Below are 20,310 nucleotides of genomic sequence, written 5' to 3'. Positions count from 1 at the left end.
TGGTGGACGCCCTTAGGACACTCATGCCGATGGGTGCAGATCCCCTAGCAGATTTTCTGACCTCTCCTTCCAAAACTGTCTTCAGATACAGCCTCCTCTTGTGACTTTTCACTGGAAGCTTTGCCAAATTTGGGGCTTCTCTTGGAGGATGCTAAAGCATCTGAATCATCAGCCCCAAGCCCCCAGGATTTCTGACCAGCACTGCAGGAGTGGGGAGCTCTCTCCACCGCTCCTCTGAAGGGACAGGGATGTTCAGTGGCTCTTCCTTCAGCACAGATTAATCACATGTGCATCAGATACTGGATCATTGGAAAACACTGATTTCATGATGTTTGCACCCTCAGGCCAAGGCTGGCTTACCACCTCACTTAGCTGCTAGCTGCCACACACATGATGGGCATCACAGCCTGTCTGAGGGCCTCTTGGGATGGCTCTACTGGGAATTCCCAGCAGAGAATGTGACTGTGTAGGTTTCCTGGCTATAACTGAAGTATACCACCACCAGCCCTAGTACATCTTAGGGGGAGGTGAAGTTTTTGAGGACCACTCATTTGGACCCAAGCACCAGCATTTTGTCCAATTTGTATTTCAGTTTCCCAAAACATCCGATTGTTGTGGCTACTTGATAGACCTATAGTCTCTCCTGATCTCCCAGAGGAGTCAATCCAGGACCAGCCAGCAACAATCCCAAAGGGTCCTGGTGTGTGACAGAGAAGCCATTACATTACGAACCCAGGAGAAAGCCACACATTTGCTCTCGGGATAGATGTCTACACTCTCCCCCAGGAACAGGAATGCAAGCATTCCCCTTTGCTAGCCTCAAATTAAATTCGTTTAAGAAAGAGGAGACCAATTCACCACATTGCCTCCTCCATTCCCAGCCCAAGTACATCATGACATTGCTGGATGGGAAGGGGCATCTTTCTGCAGTGGCCTCACAGAGGAGGCTTCTAGACATGGCCCCATAGTGCAGATATCATCCCCGAGCAAGAAAGGGCTTGGAGACATGGCAGCAGAAAGAGGAGCGCTGGGTCAGGATCAGGCATGCACAGCAGAGAAATCCACGGCTGCAGTGAAGATGATTGAAGGAGGCATGAAGGGAGACAAAAAAGGGAAGTGTGGCCTCTGGCTCGGCAGGGACTATCTGACCTCTCCTCCAAGGGGGCACAGCAGCTTTTGGCTGACGCCAGCAGCCAGCCCGCGTCCTGAGAGTTGTTGCTGTCTGGCAGAGACAGTAAGCAGCAAAGCCCTAATCAGAAAGGACAGCTGGATTGCAAATTTCCCTCCTCTGCTTCTCTGCCAAACCAAGATGGAGGATTCATCAAGCTGGGATCCCTTTCTCCTGCACTTCTGTTCCCTCATCCTCAATGCCTCCCCTGAGAACTGGAGGCTGCCCTCAGATGAGGCAACAGCCACACTGATGGGTGCCAGCCCTTTGGGTCACCTCCTGAGGTGGACCTCCCAGCACTATAAACCTCTATCACCAGTGCTCAGCAGGGACATGCAGGGTCTCTCTGCTCCACAGTACATTTTAGGACTGGCACAGCTCTTGCGTCCCACCAGCAACATTGCGGTGGGGATGCCCACTCTTCCCACCCCTTCTCCCCCACATTATCAAGCCCCTGGTAGATAGCCTTCCATCTCTTGAGTTATTTGTCACTCAGAGGCAACCTGCAGGGATCCCCTGCAGTCCCACCACATTCACAGCCCCACAGCCTGCTTTAGGGTCCACCATAACACCAAGAGCCCCAAAGGGCTTCCTTCCCAGGACAGAGACACAAGGACCTCATATTTGCAAGGTCATCGTCTCATCATCTTTCCTTATACAACCTCAGAAGTGTGACACCTTTGTATAATTCAATGTGGAAAACCCTGTGCTGCCAAGAACAGACCCACAAATTTAGCATTTCTTACAATACTTCAGCCCTAAAGCATCATTTGGTTCTGCCAAACAACCAAAGCCTGCACACACTTGCAAGTTAGTACAAAATATGTCAAATGTTTCCCAAAAAACTCCCACAGGAGCCTGGCTTTGAGCTTGTGTTAGTGCTACCAATTCACCCCGTGAACCTTCCTTTTTACCCCCTCAGGGAGGACAAATCCATGCAAGTCCCATAAACTTCCTGGCTTGTGTGACAATTCTTGTGTTGCTTAAGCATAATGGGCCATCAGCTTTCCCCTGGGATAAATTTGTCCTGGCAATCTGCGTTTTAGTGCTCTGCATCTTGGGGGAGTTGATAGCATTTGGGGTTTGTTTTAATGGGAGTTAGTAGCCATGATCAATTGTAGAAGCTCTATTTCCACGGAAATGGGTATTTAATAGATTTTTGAAAATGGTGGTTATTGACCCAATGGGCCTTAATGGCTTAAAAACCATCTGATTGTAGTACATAAGAGTAAATGCATATGATTTTCAAATGCATACTGGAATAGGTAGTAAAAAGCTTTTTAAATTGCAGGGACCTGGTCAATAGGGAGTTTCCATTTGCTTGTTTGGCCTTTCTATTTCTATCAGAGTGAATCATGGCCATCTCTTCCTCAGAGAGGCTTACCATTTCCTCATGTGTGAGATCATCTTAAAACACATGACCCATCTGAGACCCATCAAAGTATGGGGATGTCTTTCATTAGACCAGGCAGCAATGCAGAGTCAGGCTTTCAGAGCAGCTGGGCTCCCAGCTGCTCTCATGGTGGGAGCAGAGGACACATGGACCATCTCTCATCCTTTGTGGAACATGCACCGCCATTGTTCCCAGGGAGAGCTCCTTGGGAGCTGAAAAGCCACATGTGCCTCAGACTCCTGGGTTTAAACTCAGCTTACAGGCTCCCAGTTGACAATCCTATAGTGAAAGTCCCAGGCAGAAATCTTGGCTTATCTGGGGTTAACACATACCAAAAACATCAAAAGCCATGAACTCCAAAGTAATGTACTAATTACTGAGAAGTAATCCCGGAAGCAACGAACCGACTAAACCCTGATATTTATTTCATGGTGTCTTTGAGCACTGACTGAAGCTCCCCACGACCCCCTGCCAACTAAAGCATGTATTTAGGGTTATTGCCCTCATCAGCTCTCCAAGGTCTACAAAGGCTCAGCACAGGTTGCAGTTACTCCTCACCTTCGCCCATCACAGGGGCAGCTCCCCTATCCTGGCTGCCTTTTTTGCGAGCCTGCAGGAACAGAGATGCCCAAGATTGTTACCCATTTGAAACCAGTCTGTGGGTTCAGCCACTCCCAAAGCCATGCATGTGCAGGACAGCAAGGCTGGGTACATATCATTGCTGTAGAATAAGCCAGACAAAACCCAAGGACCTGAAAACTCCCAAATTTCAGAGGGGCATCTGTCCTCCCGCTCCCTCTTACCTTCCCCTTCCAAGCCCCAACAAAGAAGGAATTACAGAGTTGAGACCCACAGCCTGCTGCATCTCATTATCATCAGTGGAATAAGCAAAGGAGACAAATATTGCAGGTCACTGCCTGCTTCTATCCCGGTAAGGTGTTTCCCACTGCCATCCCCAAGCAAGTCCATAACACAGGGTTGACCTGCTTGCAGGAACACTCGCTTCCCTCCCAGAACCCCAAGATAATGCCAGGAAGGAGCAATGCTGCTGGCTAAGTACAGGCTCTGGGTACAAACCCCAAGGCTTGTGCATGCCTGGGTGATAGGAGCCTGCTGGTTTGGGCTTTCTACCTGCACCCAGCACTGACCCCTCACTCTCAGTGGGCATGAAAGAGGCTCAGACCATCATGGTGGCCTCTGAAAACACATTGTCATTCCCCCAGAGCACATGCCTCGCCATCTGCAAGAGCACAGACCTATCAGTGTACCTAGCAAGTCAGGAAGCTACTGCACATCTGCAGGAGCTGTAAGGAGAAGGGAGCTGTCATGAGGCATCATCCCTGAAAACAGGGAAATAGTAGTGTCTGGGGGGAGTTTATCTGAAAAATTCAAAAGAAACAGAGTTAAAGGTCCAGTTTTGAACCTTTTAGGGGAAGGAAGGGAGCCCTGCCAGGGAGAAAGGCAGCAAAGAAGCAGCTTAGGGAAGGAGGGGAGCCCAGCATTGCTCTGGGTGGCCAGGCTCCAAAGCCCAGTGCAGGCAGCATCCCCACTCCAGCACACACTGACACACTTTGGAGAGGCTCACTATCCACCACACAGGGTAAGCACTTGCCTTCTTTTGATAGTGTTGATGCTGGCTGGAGAGATGCTGGTGTTATACAGAACATGTGTGAGAGAGGACAAGTGAGAAGCGCCGGGGAAATGGAGAAATATGTTTGCAGCCCCTTGCGGTTTTGCGAGGCAGAACTCAACAGTGGCAAGTTATTCTAGAGCAGGCTCCAAGCTAAACAAAGCCAGGTATGGTTTACTTTCTGCCTGGATTGTTTGTTTCAAAGCAAAATAAACAATATCCCAGGCCAGGACTAAGTCTTACAGCACTTTTTCCTGTCTAAGGTTGCACAGATAAGCCCTGTCCCACCTAACCACAAGAGTAGATCTGTAAATCAGCTTTCTCTTACATTTTGCCTGCAGCAAAAATACAAAGCAACATTCCAGGTTTAGGAAGGTTTTAATGTCTCTGCAGAAGAGTCCATGTCCCCAGGAGCCTGAATTTCACTGCTAATTTCTACAGTGCAGTTCACAATCTGCTGAGGGAAGTCAGAGGGGATAACGCAGGTGGGTGTAGTGCTCCTGGCCTCCCCAGCACTGCATGGAATTCACATGGCTGAGCAGACCCTCAGGGCCAGGAGGCTCAGCAAAGCACCCCAGACAAAGTGGGGCTGCATAAATGAGAGCATCATTGGTTGCCTTGCATTTAGCCAGGACCGAGCAGCTTCATCTCCTTTCATTAAATGCCTCTCTTCCCCATCCAGGGACTAAGAGGCAGGAGGCGAGAGCCTCAGCCTCAATGGCAGTACCTCATTGCAGCACGACTTGGGGGCAAGATGTCTATGACTTCTATGCCTCAGTTTTCCCAGATACCCTTGCCCGCAGCACAGGCAGGTGTTCGCAAACACCTTAGAAGACATGATCTTTGCTGTGCCGGGTTTTCAAAGGAGCTTAGAGAAGTTGGGCACCCACATCCCACTGCTGTTCAATGGAAAGCAAGTGTCCAGCTTTTCACCAGTGCCTCCTCCTTTTCCCACCCATCTCCACAGTATCCTCCTCTGCAGGACAGGTCTCAGAGAGCTGGTGGGAAAGAGGGAGAGCTGTGGACTGGATGAGAATGGTGAAGATGACCCCTACAGCACATGTGGCAGTGAGGATGTGCCACACTAGTGCCTAAAGCCTGTCTCCAGCCAAAGAGCTAGGACAGATGCACATCAGAACCAACACCATCTTCAGCACCAGGTCTCAGGAGAGAGATTGTATGTGGAGCTCCGTGCTAAGACCAGGCGGGGCTGGAGAGAAACATGGACTAACATGTAACAGGAGGCAGCTTGGTCCCTTCCTGAAAGAGGGGCCAGACCACAAGCTGTTTTCTGCATGGGTGGAAGAGGCAGAGCCCCTTGCTTGAGGTCATCTCCAAAATCGGTTCTGGTGACCACCAGGTGACAAGCAAAAGTTAGTCTCTCTTCTTCATCCAGCCTCCCTGACTAGTAGGGCAGAAGAAAAGGAAACAGAGACACTGTCAGGCTGAGGAAGGATTTTTGATGATGTTTGGATGAGCCCACAGCAGGCTGAAATGCACTGCCTGCATCAGTGGGGCAGTACGGCCTTGCAGCAGAAGTCAGTGAAAGTGTGGCAGAAGACCAGGGTGCCACACTTCCAGTCTCTGGCCTGCCTCACCTGTTCAGACTGAAAACTCCTAGGCACTAGCAGAAGAAGGACCCTTTAACAGGGCTGACAACTGTGGACAAATTTGCTGAGCAGGGATGATGCTCCCAGGGGCATTAAGCTAACAGCTCCTAGTTCCTCTGCAAGGCAAACCACATAGCCCTGTGGTCAATAAACCCCACTCAGGCACTCTTCACCATTATGATAACATCCAGTCTTGCTCAAAGATCCAAAACTTTGCTACATTCATACTAACATTCTCACCAAAGGGCAAAAACCTGCATCCTTGATATTGGTCAGGAAAGAAATTGAGACAGGAAAAACCAGGAAAATAAATCTATTCAAGCCAAACATCCCCCCACTGCTTTTTTTAATCTATATATTAAAAACAAACAACAAAAAAAAAAACACCAAACAAACCAAAACAGGGAAAAACCAAGTCCCAAGCCTCCAACTTATTTTTAGGTCCAGGCAATTGGGTGTCCCAGCCAGAACGCGGCGCGCACAAGCCAGCATTCTAAAAATGCCTTCCTCACAGATATAAAAAGGATGCAAGATAATTTATTGGGGAAGTTTTGTAATGTAACAATCATACATTAACCACAAACAAACAAACAAAAAATAATCTGAGGCTGCCTTTGGTCCCCAGCACAGCCCTTGGCAGGCAACAGTCACAAAGGCTGAGCATCCTTGCCCTCCCCCAAAGCCTCCCAGCAAAGTCCTCTGCCTCACACTGTCTTGGTGGGTTTGGGCTCTGATGGACCCGTTCCCTCTTGCCCCATCACCCTCTGCAAAGGGGCAATTTGATTTCCTAAATAATGGTGGTGGCTGGCCAAGGAAAACTAAAAGCAGTATGTTCACTTAACGACTCCAATGGCTGTGGCTCAGCCTGCCAACCCAAACGCAGATTAAATCACCCCAGAGACCCCATCAATGGCAAGCTAATGGTATCCCACTAGATGGCTGCTGAGCTCCTCGCCGCCCTGCTGTTTGGGTTCCGGGGGGTCTTGCTAGCCTGGCCGGGGTCTCTGCTGGTGTTCTCTGCCCATGGGTAAGGGTACAATCGGACGAGGAGGAGCTCTGGGGAGGGCTGAGCATGAGGACAAAGAGTGACACACATACCCCCAGCCATCAGACACATGCTGTTCCTTCACAATTGACATCCCGATACAATCGGCCCCCCTTAAGTGAGCCCCCAGGACAGTGGTGTTTGCTAGAACAATAGCTCACATCTGGGACAGCTGTTTTCCCCGAAAGCACACAGGCTGCCTGCAGCCACTGGGCAGGGGTCCTCTCCCCTCATTCACACACAGGTCGTGTTCTCCCTCTCCCATGGAGACGTGGTCACCCCTGGGGGGACCTAGCAGTTTCCTCGAGGAACATGCTGTCTGGCAGCTCCATGCTTGAAGGAAGGCTTGCAGGAGTGAGTGAGACATCCTCTAATAGAGGCTTATTGGAAATTAACCCCCAAGCCTTCTACCTTGGGAAGGAAAAAAGGAAAAAAAAAAGTGCATTACTGAAGATTTTATTTCCTACTTTTAGCACCCCAAAACACATGGAAGATTTGAGCGCATCAGCAGTATGCTGCAGCTTGCTATACAAAGCAAGCTGCTTTAGCTAGTGCCAAAGCCAGAGGCTGGGAACCAGCCCTTGGACCTGGACACCTCTATACCCTCATGCTCCTCTTCCAGCCCTGCTTCTCTGCCCCTTGGGGTAACACAACAAAGCTCTGGTCCTTCCAAAAGCCACTCTGATATGGAGACCTCTGCTCTTTACCTTGCATGGTCCCCAATACCTTGCATGGTCCCTTGGACAGCTGCACCTTGCTGCCATCTCCCCCCTGGAAAGGAGTCACTTCCACAGTCCCACTGGCCTGATGCCACATTGGAGTGGCTGTGTCAGACCCTGGTCTTGCCGCATGTGCTTCCACCCCCTCTACCACTCCTGACCTTCTCCTTGTAGACCTCTCATCATCTGAGGTTACTGCCCACAGCTATATTTTCCTTTTATTTTTCAGTCCATGCTGGGAGAGATTATAATCTCTCCAGTGTACTTTGAGAAGGTCAAAAGCAGATTTGGGGTCTTTACCCCCAAGCTAGGGCTCTGGGTAAGCTGAGTCACCCAGAGGCACATTCTCCAAGCCCCATCATGAGCAAGCAGTTTGGTAGATATCTTGCCTGCCTGATATAATGGGCTCTACCAAGGACAATCCCTTCTCTCTTTGAGAAGTTTTGAAATCAGTAATCAATGGGAAAGCTCAAAGAGAGTGGGCTTTCCTACAAGGAACAAATAAGGTTTCGATGAGCTCAAATCCAACCACTCTCATGAAACTTTAAAGCATCCACCAAGAAACTGTCAGGCTCCAGCAAAAAGCCCTGTTTATTACTGAACAAGCTAAAAAGTCAGTGAACCCATTACTGCAAGCTTTGGTGTCTCCAAAGCACCCATCTCCTCACAACCATACTTACAAGCCCTGAGTCCAGCGCTTGAGGCTTGGCCCTTTGGAAACATCAGGTCAAAATTTGAGTATGGGCCAGTAGGACTCAAAGAGGTGCCAGAGGGAGCTAAAAAACAGCCAGAGCTCAGGTCCTGAGCAGGGGTGCCTCCTAACCATGCTTTCCTCACAGGAGCATCAGCCAAGCAAATGGTCCCTCCTACTCTACACTTCACAGGCAGTGAGTTCAATAGCTTGCATTGAATTGTTGTCTCCATCATCCTTCAAGTTACCAACCACCACAAGCAGCAAATGAAGGTGTCTGCAGACACCTATCATTTCCAGTTGAATCTATGCCCTGCAACAGCATTGGTTTTTCCCAAGGCTTATCAATTTGAAATAACAGTGCACACGCCCACCTTCTCAGAGAGTGAGAAGGATCTGCTAAGGTTTCCTGTAGCAAGGGAAAGCAGATGGAAAGTGAGCAGCTAATTTGAACATGATCTTACCATCTGGTTGGGGCTAAGGTCTGGGTGGGTCAGCTGTTGCCCCAAGACACCATCCTTACCTACCCTTCTCTCAGTTTTACACCTTTTATGCTATCAGTTCAACCACATTCAGCTCAACATCCCCTGACAATGGGCTGCTTAAGTGCCAAAGAATAGCTCAGAGTGATTCGTTCATTCTCAAGGGTTGTCCACAAGAGATATTCAATGATGTTAATATGGATCAGCTTTTGAAGACACCCCTTAAACAGCAGGAGGTTTCCAAGCAGCCTTAACTCAATTAACCGTCCTTCCCTTAGAATGGGAGGGTAGCTAAGTTTGCTTTGAAGTCCATCAAGTGTCCTGTTAATCAGACACACTTTAATATCACAGCTGTGGTCATCCCAGTGGAGGCCACCAAGAGGCTGGCTGGAGAGGCATCACCATTTTTCACGTCCTTTTGTCACTTTGGTTATTTTGGCCATTACTTTGGGTAGTGAGAGGAAAGGTCCAGCAGCTCTGCCTTCATCCGCTTTGCTCTGCAGACTCCCCTCCAGTTTTTCTTTTCACATTAACTGTGTCACACACCAGACTCTCATTGACTAACTGCCTGAGGGGGACCCTTGCTGAGTGTTAATTGCTGTTAATGAGCTGTTGCTGCTTTCCTTCCAAGAGCACCAATTAAAACTGCTCTCAGGCACTGCAAGATGTGTGTCTGCAGCAAATCAAGGCAAATTTTACTCTAGACCCTGGCATTGTACTGCCAGCAGCTCCTGGAAAAAGCCTTCAATCAGGATGAGAGTGGGTGGAGGATGAGAGCATATAGCTTTCCTGCCCTTGCCTGTTCCCCTGTTCTTCATATAGTGGGTCAGGGTGAATGAGAATCCTTGACTTGCTTCCTATGGCTCCTGTTGTGCTGCCTTGCAGGGATATCTATGCTCAGCTGTTCACCTGAGCTCTCACTCAAGTCTCCCTCCAGCCACAAGCACACAGTCCCACCAATGGGTTTTACATGTGGGTGGTGACCCAGCTGGCTCAGAGCACAGTGGGACTTGTCTTGTCCCCCATGCTATTAGAGGATGTGCAGGAAGTGCTCAGCAAGACGGCTTGATGGCCTGGCAATGAGCATAGCAATGCTGCCATCATTTCAGCATCACCCCCTACCCCAGAGCTGGGGGCAGCTCCTACTTCAGCTACAGTGGGGTCCATCCCCACGAGAGCTTTAGAATCCTCTTTCCAAACCACATTTCCCTCCCGTTAAGCATGGGCGGGAGTATATGCTAGCACCAAGTGTGGCCCTGGAAGTATACTGAGATGTCCACCAGCTAAGAAGCACTAGAGCTACTGCTGCTCCTAAGGCATCGCCCTCTGATTTGCCTTTCTCAAAACTGTAGCCTGAGGGAAGGAGATTTTAAATGAGGGATGTGCTGAGGTGGTAAAAGCTTTTGCATGAGTGCTTAAGGTCATGCAAGGCAAGACAAAGTATCGAGACCCTTCATCATGTAGACTGAATCTGTCTACAATGCTAGTAAGAGATTGCCCAGTGTCTCACTCTGACTTTCTCATTTGGGTTATTTTTGGCCATACTAAGAAACATTCACATCCAAACGACTCTTTGTGAGAGCCTTGAAATGAAATACAGTAGAGCTGATTTACTTCATGAATAAAGAACCCAAGATTTTTGTCTTACCACCTTCATCTGAAAGACTTGGGGAACACTGCCTTCAACAGGGTTTCCCTCTCCCCCAGCTCTCCCAAAGCCACAGCTCCCTCCTGGGCTCTGGCACGTGGTTCTCCAGCAGGTATGAAAAAGCACAGGCATCTCGGCAGAGCAGCAGCCAGCTCACTCGCTTGCTCTCCTCCAGTTACAGACCAAGAGCTGTTGTTCACATCGAAGCACCTGGCTCCTATTGTGCTGCCTTTCTGCAGTTTGTTAAATTTTATTTCACACTATTTCTCCCGTTTTGGCTTCCACCCTTAAAATCCTTCTGTAGTTTCCCCAGCTGCCCCACTCCTCATAAATGTTCATTTAAGTATAATACCTTATGAGCAAACCCAGAGGTACTCGGTCAGTGGGAGCTCTGCCTGAACAAAACCCCTTGGGCTAAGGTTGCCTGCTCATGTATCTTGGGATTCATCCACTGACTTTGGGGGAAAAACACCAACCTAGCCATGCCATTGGGCAAGCTCAAGCTCGCCTTGGCTTTTCCCAACCCCATACTACCAATTTCCTAGTGGTTTTCCTACAAACATATATATTCCTCCCCAGGAGCCAGGGTACCCTCAGTAGGGATGAACCCAGGGAGGGTGGATGTCCACCAGCATCTCTGAAGAAGCGGGTGAACGGCAGCTCAGAAGAGCTTAGCAGCAGCAGCAGAATTCAACTCACATTTCCCAAATGCCGGGCACACCGGATTTCATTTTTCAGAGCTTAGCCTACAAACAATCAATCTTGTCTTCTGCGCAGGCCAATGAGGTCTGCGGAAAGAAAATTGCAAAAGATTTGTTATTTCCCTAGTGTTCCCATTTTCCCATTCCTTTCCCACAGAAGCAAGGTTTTTGTTTTGTTTTGGTTTGGTTTTTTTTCTTTCCGAACTTTCAGGGGAAAATCCTGACAAATGGAAGCCCTGATTCATACCAGCAAAAATTTGGCCTTTTTTAATTTAAGGTGGAGCCCTTCTTGTCTGAGGATGAAAACATTTCTTTAACTGCACACAGAGGGCAAGGATCGAGCCTTTGCCCTGCTGGCACAAAGGCTGAGTGGCATTGGATGCTCATGGCCACCATAAGCAGAAAGCCATTGTGCAGGCAGGAGAGGCATCCTGCAGGCAGGAGAGCCACTCTTCTCCCGCATGCTCAGGAAAGCATTGCCCATGCTCGCTCACTGGGGTGGGAAACAAGGGGACAGGCAGGCACAGGGTCGTGATGGTGGCTGTCACCAAAGAGATTTCCAGGGATGGGAAAACATCTTCTGGCAGGGTGCTTAGGCAGAGGCAGGGTATGCCAGCTCCATGGCTGGAGGGATGCATTGGAAGGAAGGCTGCCCATCCTCCTCCAGTGTTTTCTCAGATGACTGAAGGGTATGCAAGAAAGGCTCAGGAAGGGAGGAAGGGAAGCACTGCTCCTCTCCTGCTGCCACCACCCAAGCAGAGATGCCTGCTTCCCTCCTCCCTGTGTGTCCCACCTGGGAAGCAGCAGAGGAAAGCAGGCTTGGAAAAAAAGGATTTATGGCCACAGCCTGCCTGCTCCCACAGCCCAGGGGAAAAAAAACTGTTGGAGAAAGAAGAAGATCAAAGGAGTAACGTGTCCCTAAAACCCTCCCTTGCAGCTTTTTTCCCCAGATGTTCCTATCTGCATTGTACCACTCCTGCTCCAGTGGGCACATCTGCCTGTCACCGGGAGTCAGCAGCAGGCAGTAAGCAATTTTCTCTGACACCGAGACAGAAACAGCTTAAAAAAAAAAAAAGAATAGCCATGACTTTTTTTTCCCTTCCCCATCTCCAGTCAGAAAGCACATTTGGCAGAGCCCCGAGCGCTGGAAGCCATCAGCAGGGCTGCTGGCCCTTCAGAGGCTGCAGGGAGGAGGGCAGATGTCCACAGGTTGCCGACCGCACCAAGGATACTGGTCCTGCTGCCCGGGGGACCCCCAATATGCGAGGGGGGTCTCCCTCTCCATCTCACCCAGCTGCTGCCTCCAAAGGGCCCTGGGGAGAGCAGGAGTCCCCTAACACGGTGCATTGATACTCCACAGAGCAATGTGGGTTTTGCAGGGCATTTTGCACCTGCAGCATGTCATAAAGGTATGCATGCTCCTCCAGCACTGAGCAGCCTCTGCCTGAAGAGGGGGGTTTGCTCCCCAACCACCATTTGGCTTCGAGGCCCAGGGTTTGATCAGTCCCTGTCTGTGCGCAGCCAAGGACATCTCCTCACAGGCATCACTCTGCAGGGCAAGATTCAGGGGGGCTCACGCATGCCAACCCACACTTTTCCAAATCCTGCCACTCACACCTAGCAGTGTCACCTCCTTCTCCCCACCCAGCACTCAGGCAAAGGCATACAAATTAAGAAATCAGGCTTTTAGACACTTCCAGGGAAGGTGGGGAAGGGGCAGCAATCCTCCCACTGCCTCCCATGCAGTGAGGTCAGAGAACTCCTCACCCTTTTCACGGGGCGGCTCTGCACTCCCCGGCATGCCTGCAGTCCTGCTGGCATGTCACCAGAGACCAGCAGCTCTGCGCTGGGAATCCCCATGAAGGGAGTTCCCCATCAACCCCTGCTCATTTTTTGGGGGAAAACAGTTAATGGCAGGGCATCACAGGTGGGTACCATCCTGTGCCATGGGATTTACTTGCTCTTAATGGCACAGCACCCCATCCCACAGGAAAACACCTGTGCACCTTCCCATGCAGGAAAATGGCCAGTCAGAGGCAACATCCAGGCACAGAGTGGGTGTCAGGGAGAGGGTACATCCCATCCCTTGACATGCCACCCCTCCCCATAAGTCCCACACCTACCGCTGGGGCGAGTCAGGGTCAAAGCAGGTCCTGGCCACATCCGTGGCCCGTGGGTCACAGCAGTCACCATCATCAAAATCATCCAACATGTTGTTGCACTCCATGTGGCAGATGCCATCACGGCGCTTCCAGGAGAAGCAGCGGCCGGGCCGGCGGCAGTCCCCGCCGTCGTAGCCGGTCAGGGGATGCTCACACTCGGGGTCACAGCGCTCATTGCCCACCTTGCTGGGCTCACAGCCCAGGAGGACAGCGCGGCGGCGCAGTGAGGAGTTGCGTACCTCCAGCAAGCTGAGCTGCCAGGAGATGTTGTAAGGTCGGAAAGCTTCACTCAGTGCCCGGTGCTGCCTCCAAACCTGCTCCCAGCTGACTGTTGGTCGCCCACCGCTGTCCTCTGCCAGGTTCACCACCCGGTACCGCACTGCCTTCCCACTCCGCAGTGGCCAGTGCTGGTTGTAGTGGGAGACCAGCTCCACGTTATCGCAGGCGGTCTGCCCGCAGGCAGGGGGGCCTAGTGGCCGCAGGACAGGGGATGGTGGGGATGGCAGCACCCGCTGCCGGGGGAAGGAACCCTCCCTAAAAGTCACCCAGTGCTCCTCTGGGGCAGTGAAGCCAGAAGCCAGAGCTAGCCCTGCTGCACCCCTGGCTGGACCCTCTAGAAAGGGACGCTGAAGATGGGGTTGGGACAGGGCTTCCCGCCACAGGGCCAGCCTGGCCAAATGTCCCCGGAAAGTGTGCGTGGTTCCCCAGGCATCTCCCCCCAGCAGCAGCGTGCGGCAGGAGGCCATGAAGGCGCTGTGCAGGGGTCCCCCCTGCCCACTGGCGCGGCCCACTCGTGCCCCATCCACATAGAGGGCCATCCACTGCCCATCATAGCTGGCGGCCAGGTGTGTCCATGCCTCAGGGTGGTAGCGGTGGTAGGCGGTCACTTCAGTGGCAGTGGCCGCCCGGTCCGTGCGGAGGGAGAAGAAGAAGCGGGCATCCTTCTTGCCACCGAGTTGCAGGGCGCGGATGCCCAGTGCCCAGCCCTTATCGCTGGCCGTGTGTGAGCAGTTGTCGAAGACACCTGCAGCAGGGACAGGGACAAGGATGGAGAGAGAGGAGAGCTGGTGAGGATTGGAGAGCATTGCCGCTGCTCCCTGGAGTATGAGCCAGGTCCTCAGCAGTGGGACAGCTCTTGACAGGGCTGTGGGGAGGCTCCCTCTGCCACTGCCATGGGTAAATGAAGGTAGCCAGAGGCTGGGCAACGGGTGCTGCACCGGGGTGACACCTCAGCCACCACCCAAAATAATTTGGACGAGCAGGTAGAGTAGCCAGGAGGAATGGCAGAGCCAGAGAGGTGGGATGGAGAGGGGAGGAAGAGCATGGACAGGAGGAAAGGCCAGAGGGAGGTGTTTCTGAGATGCTCTCATAGGAGCACTCCTGCAGGATAGGATTAGAGGCTAAGCTTTTTATCTGCGGGCCAAAGCTTTTAAGACTAGAGCACAGCAACCCAAAGCAAAACAGCCTCCTCCAGGGACTGCTTCCCCAACAGCTTCCAGGCAGATTTACAGCTTGCCTTTATGCTCCAGTTTTCCTCCTAGTCATGCATCCAGTGTGGACAGGCACGGGTCAGAGGGGGAAGATGGAGGGATGTGCTGCCTCCAACCAGGTGGGTGCACACCTTAGTCCTCAAAGCTCTCCCAAGCATTAATCCGTCCCCAGAAATAGCTTTGGGCTCAGCCTTTCCCTGTGCACCCAAGCGTGTTGCAAACCTATGTTTTAGGCTGGGGAAGATCTGGAGCTGTGCTGACTTCCCCCAAAACTCAGGCTGCTGAGTGCCCATGGTCACGATCCAGAGGCCTGCAGGCACTGAATGCCCTTGGGAATCAGTGCTAAGGCACTTAAATACTGGCAAGGGGAAATGGACCCGCTGCTTGAAATAAATGGTTCTGGGCTCCTAAATCACCACAGCTGGGATGTTCACAGGGTCACCAGCTGCAGTGAGCGAACCTGAGGGCACATTTTGAGCCCTACCAGTGTCATCATCTGGGAGCACCGACTCTCCCGCTCTCCACCCTAGCAAATTTCTTCCAGATGCAATGGTGCCCCAATGCTGCCAAAACCTGCTGCCCTGCCTAGAGGCCTTTTTTATGCGCCTGCTGCAATATTTCTTATGCTCCAGCCCACTTTTCTCCATGTCTCCTGGGGACACAGCAACGGTACAGGTTCTCCTGCTCCTCACAGTGCTGCTTCCATCACACGCACCACCTGCCCATCTCCATGGTGTCAAGGCATCGTGAGCCAAAACAAGGCACTGTTGCCTTGTCCCACTGCCTCACTTGTCCATGGGGATGCTCAGCATGACATTGTGGTGAAACTGTACCTGCCACTGGGATAGCAAAAAGGCCAGTGGAGAGAGGCAGAGGTGTAGAGGAGCACGAGCTCCAGGAGGAGCAGGACCTCCTGGATTTTATCCAGGGGATATGACTGAAGCCAGGTTACCATGACCCCACATCTCCCCTGCCAGCCATTGTAAACATGCTGTCTGCACGGCCTGCAAAGGTCACGGTCAAGCCCTGCTGCACCCCAGGAAGCTGCACTCCTCCCTCCATCCATCCCTTTCACTGAGGATGAGATGGGTTGTGGCCTCGGCTGTCCCACGGTCATAACCACCTCAGGCACGGATCCCTGCCACTGCTCACTACAAAGGCAGTCACGCACAAAGCCTCTGTGGGTGGATGGATTTTGGCCAACTCTTGTTTTCTGGTGGATTGTGAAAGGGAAGCATAAAGACAAGGGGAAGTTGAGACGGAGAAGCCAAGAAGCAGGAGGCAGGCAAAGGAGCCTTGCAGGCATGAGAAGGCAAAGCTGGAGAGTGCTTTTGGGCTGGGTGCTGGCTGAAAGGTGCTTAGACCTGCACACTTCAAAGCCATCTTCTAGTATTTGGTCCTCACCAGGGTCAAGGAGACATGGCTTGGTACCTCCTCTCTTTGGAAAATTCATGCATTTCACCTTGTAACAATTTAGAGCACTCCAAATTTGATTAAACACTAAGGCAAAACCAGGGCAAACAGCATCCGGGGTGGAACAACCTCCTGGGGTGAGTGTGAGCCAGCGACCTTACACACCCATGCTGGAGCCAAGCCTGGAAGTGCCTAACAATTTCAAAACTGGCCAAAAGAACATTAAGTGAGCCTAAAACCACATCTGGAGGCTTCATCAGAGGATGTAAGTAAGGCCAAGATCAGGTCTACAACAGGGGCTGGAAACCCACTAAGGCAGCAGCTGGTGCTTTCTAGATCTGGCCAGGGATGCCATCTCCACTGCAGCCACAGAGCGTGCAGGCAGAGCAGCACATCCCGCTGCCAGGAGCCACTGCAGAATGGTGAAGCAGAGCCATCCATCACCAGGTCCTAACATATCCAGAGGGCTCCCACAAGAAATCACCAGGGGACAAGTTGATGAACCCTGGAAGCCCCTTGGATTTGCCAGAGAACTTGGTATTTTGTCCTGGGGTGACCCATCAGAAAGGGAAAGAGCTGTTTGCAGAGGAGGTACAAGCCAATCAAGTCAGCACCCATAAGGGCAACTCTGCCTCTAATCCATCAGGTGGAAAAGGGGAAATGTAACCGGTTTTGTGGTGTTCATCAGTGCTTAGGGTGGTAACTTTGGAGTTTTAAACAAGAGTGGTTGTCAACAGTGCAAAAAAAACATGAAGAGAAAGTGTCTGCCAGGAAAGGTGTCTAATGGAGAAAAAGCCTCAAAAGAGATTAAGTGTGCCACTTTGTAAGGACCACTCTCAAAGCAGCATCTTCTCCCGCTGGGGCCAGGAGCTTTGCAGCTCAAGGAATAGTTTAGTCACACTTTGAGATTCAGGTACCGGGGGGAATTAGCTGCTGAAGCTCCTGAAACAGGCCAGGAGCATCCAGCTGTGCCATGACAGCAGCCAGCCTGAGAGGGTGGTCACCCTTGGGGCATGCAGTGGTGAGCAGCCTGGGGACCTGAGGAAGACACCTGGTCTTAGACACAGCAGAAGTTTGGGACTGGCTCTGGTGAGGGATCTTCTGACCCAGCAAAACCACCTTTGATCTGAGTAAAAACAAATCCCAGCCTGGCACCAGGGGAAATCCCCTTGGGGTTTACCAGAAGCAGAGCAGGCATGGATGGAGGGAATACAAAAAAGACAGAAAAATAAATTACATTGCATGAAAGGACTCTTATCTGCTGCCCAAAATGAGAAAGGCCACTCCCCTTCCCCAGCAGTGGCTGTAGCAGGGCACTGAGGTTATACACCAGCAGAAATCCCCCCATGCAAGAAGGGCTAAGAGGGACAAACAGCCCCATCCAGGATGGCCCTAAGGCAAAATGTGACACCTATGGGAAGAAAGCCTCAGCAGCTTAGCCTTCAATCCAGTCACACCAGTCAACAGGACAGCTTGCTTTGCCCAGACAGAGCTCAGCCTGGCCTTATTTCCCAGGCAGTGACGCTAGGAGATGCTCAGCCCAGCTTTCCTCCCTCCTTCCCTTGCACACGGACACCTGGAGCATCTCCAGCTCCTCCACAGCTTTGGACCACCTCACAGCTTGGTCCCCTCTCTACTGACAAGGCAGGAGCAGCAGACTGGAGGCAGACTTGGCACCTGCCAAAGGGCTGGCAGCTCCCTGAATCACCTGCTCGCATGAAACACCAGCCTGTCCCCCTTTGCCGCCCGCACACGGCCCCGCAGTCCCAGCTGCAGGGAGAGGGTGGGAAGAGGACAGTGACTCAGACAGCCGGAGGTGCCTAGGGCTGACTCAAACCCTGGAGCACGGAGTCGAGGGGATATTACCCGAGTGAGTGCCAGCGCTCACGGGCGGTGCTTTCAGCACTAACAACCGTCCCACCCTCTGCAAGGGAAAAAAGAAAGAAAGAAAAAAGAAAGAAAAAAAAAAACCCCGCTGGCTAGCTGGGAAAAGTAAAACCCAACACCTGCAGGCCAGACCTCCAGATGCAAACAGCTGTGCTGCCGATGCAATGTCTGGGAAGTGTGCTCCGTGCATCCCGAGCCGCTGCCTGCCGGAGGGGAGGCAGCAGGGACCACTCTGTGGTGGGAAGGTGGGCAGCGAAGTGAACGCCAGGTAGTTCCCCTGTACACGGCTGCTTTTCCTCTCTGCCACCCAGCCTTTATCCTGACCCTCCTACCCCTTTTGCAGCAAAGAGGTGGCTATAACCCCGACGAGCCGGGGAGATAAATTCATGAAAGGGGCCAGGTGGGTGAGCGAAGCAGATGGAGGAGTCAGTGAAGCGATGGCAAGTGGAGGGAGAGTTAGGATAGAGAGAGGGGTTTCCCTAGCCGGTCAGCACAGAAACACAGCAGCCCCCGCGGTCTCCTGAGAGGGATCCCATGGGAGCAGTACATCTTGATGCTGCCACTCACTGCGCTGTCCTGCCGTGCTTCTACCCTGCCACGAACGCCCGTCCCGGCATGGCCGCGTGAAGCACCGCTGCGGGAGGTGACATCTGCCCCGCTCCGTACCCCCCACGTGCCAGTCCCCTCTATCTCCCCAGGCTCTCCATCACCTGCCTATTTCTTAGCTTGGTGGGGCGAAGGGGTAAATCCCAGTAGAAAAACCATCCGGGGCCGCGCTCTGCCCCGGGGAGCCGCGCTGCAGAGCCCTCGGGGCCGGGAGCCCGCGGGGGATGCGGGAGCCGGGGCCGTGCGTGCGGCGCGGCTGCCACCGTGCGGCCGCCGGCCCCGGGGACCCGCCGGGACCCCGGCCGGGGCGGGCGGGGACCCGCGGCCGTTTAACCCGGCGGGGAGGCCCGGAAAGCCCCCGGAGATCCCGCAGCCCCGGGGAACGAGGAATGAGGGGTTAGGGGAGGTCGGGGGAACCGTGTCCCGCAAAGGGACCTTCCAGCTCCCGGCGGGAGGAGGGGAGAAACTAGAGAGGAGCCGGGGGAGGCCGGGCTGGAAGGACGGGTCGGGGGGGCGGGAAGGCAAAGAGAGGGGAGGAGATATTTTAGGGTTTGCTCTCAAGGGAAGGAGGAATATTTGACGCCTGGGGTGCTGACGAGACGGGTTGGGGCGCGGGGAGTCACCTGCCACGGCGGAGAAGGCAGGCGAGCCCCCCCCACCCCGGGGATTTCTGCGGGATCGGGTCCCCATCCCTCCCTGCCTGCCCGCCGGCGGGACGGGGTTTACCTGCGATGATGGCCGGGTTGCTCTGTCCGCCCTCCGCCTTCACCCACACCTCCAGGGTGAACTGCTCCCGCGGGATGTCGGGCAGCGCCTCCGGCCGCGCCGCCAGCTGCTCCCGGCCGCCGGAGAAGTACAGGGCGGGCAGCGGCCGCTGCCGGGGGGGGCTCGGCACCTGCGGCTCCCGGTCCCGCAGCCTCTCCCTCCGGACCTGGCCGTCCTCCTCGCCCCCCGGTCCCTCTCCGCCTCCCCCGGCTCCCCGCGGTCTCCGGCCCCGCGGTCGCCCGGAACCCGGCGGGGCTGCAGCGCCGAGCACCCCGTGCGCGCCGGGACCCTGCGGGTACAGCCCGTAGGGGTGATGCGGGGGGGCGGCGCGGCGGCTCGGGGTCTCCATCCCGCAATCGGGGACCGGCGGGGGGGCCGGGGGCCGGGGGTCCCCGCGGGCCAGGCTAAGCGCCGCCAGCAGCAGCAGCGCGGCCAGGGGGGCCCCGCCGCGCAGCATCCTCCTTGAGAACGAAGGAGGGGGGGGCGGCCCCGGGGGAGGGGGGCGCGCTCAGGGGGGCGGCGGGCGGCAGCGCCGGGGCATCCTCCCCCGGCCCCCGCCGCAGCCGCTGCCCCCAACTTTTCCCCTGCACCGCTCTCCTCCCCTCTGTTCCTGAGGGAGGAGGAGGAAGAGGAGGAGGAGGAGGAAGGAGGGAGAGAGCACCGCGGCGGGGACCCCCCTTCTGCCTGCAGCCAGGGTTCCCGGGGCACGGCAGCCCCTGCGCGGCTCTGCGCTGCCCGGCTCTGCCTGCGGGAGCGGGAGATGCGTTTGACGCCCTTATCTAGAAAGCCCCGAGGCGCTCCGCTCCCCCCCCCAAGGAGGGGTGTGGAGGGGGGGGGCTGCCTTATTTAAAGATGATTATGTCCAATCTAATAAACCCCGAGCGGAGCATCGCCCTCCCT

At 53.7% G+C, this 20,310-nt stretch overlaps 1 protein-coding gene across 1 annotated transcript in view; it reads right to left on the bottom strand.

The window, feature by feature from the left end:
- The window catches only part of PAPPA2 (pappalysin 2), a 95,336-nt gene extending 75,469 nt beyond the window's left edge, over positions 1-19,867 (bottom strand). The window contains exons 1-2 of the mRNA XM_064454446.1: positions 19,372-19,867; positions 13,211-14,273 (exon numbers count right to left, since the gene is read on the bottom strand). Of these exons, the coding sequence (XP_064310516.1) occupies positions 13,211-14,273; positions 19,372-19,867 (1,559 nt within the window). The remainder of the gene's footprint in view (positions 1-13,210; positions 14,274-19,371) is intronic.
- Positions 19,868-20,310: the final 443 nt, after the last annotated feature.

Source organism: Phalacrocorax carbo, chromosome 6 (assembly GCF_963921805.1).
Source record: "Phalacrocorax carbo chromosome 6, bPhaCar2.1, whole genome shotgun sequence".
Classification (NCBI taxonomy): Eukaryota; Metazoa; Chordata; class Aves; order Suliformes; family Phalacrocoracidae; genus Phalacrocorax; species Phalacrocorax carbo.
The sequence above is the reverse complement of the archived record's forward strand: the minus strand, read 5'-3'. Positions and strand labels throughout refer to the sequence as shown.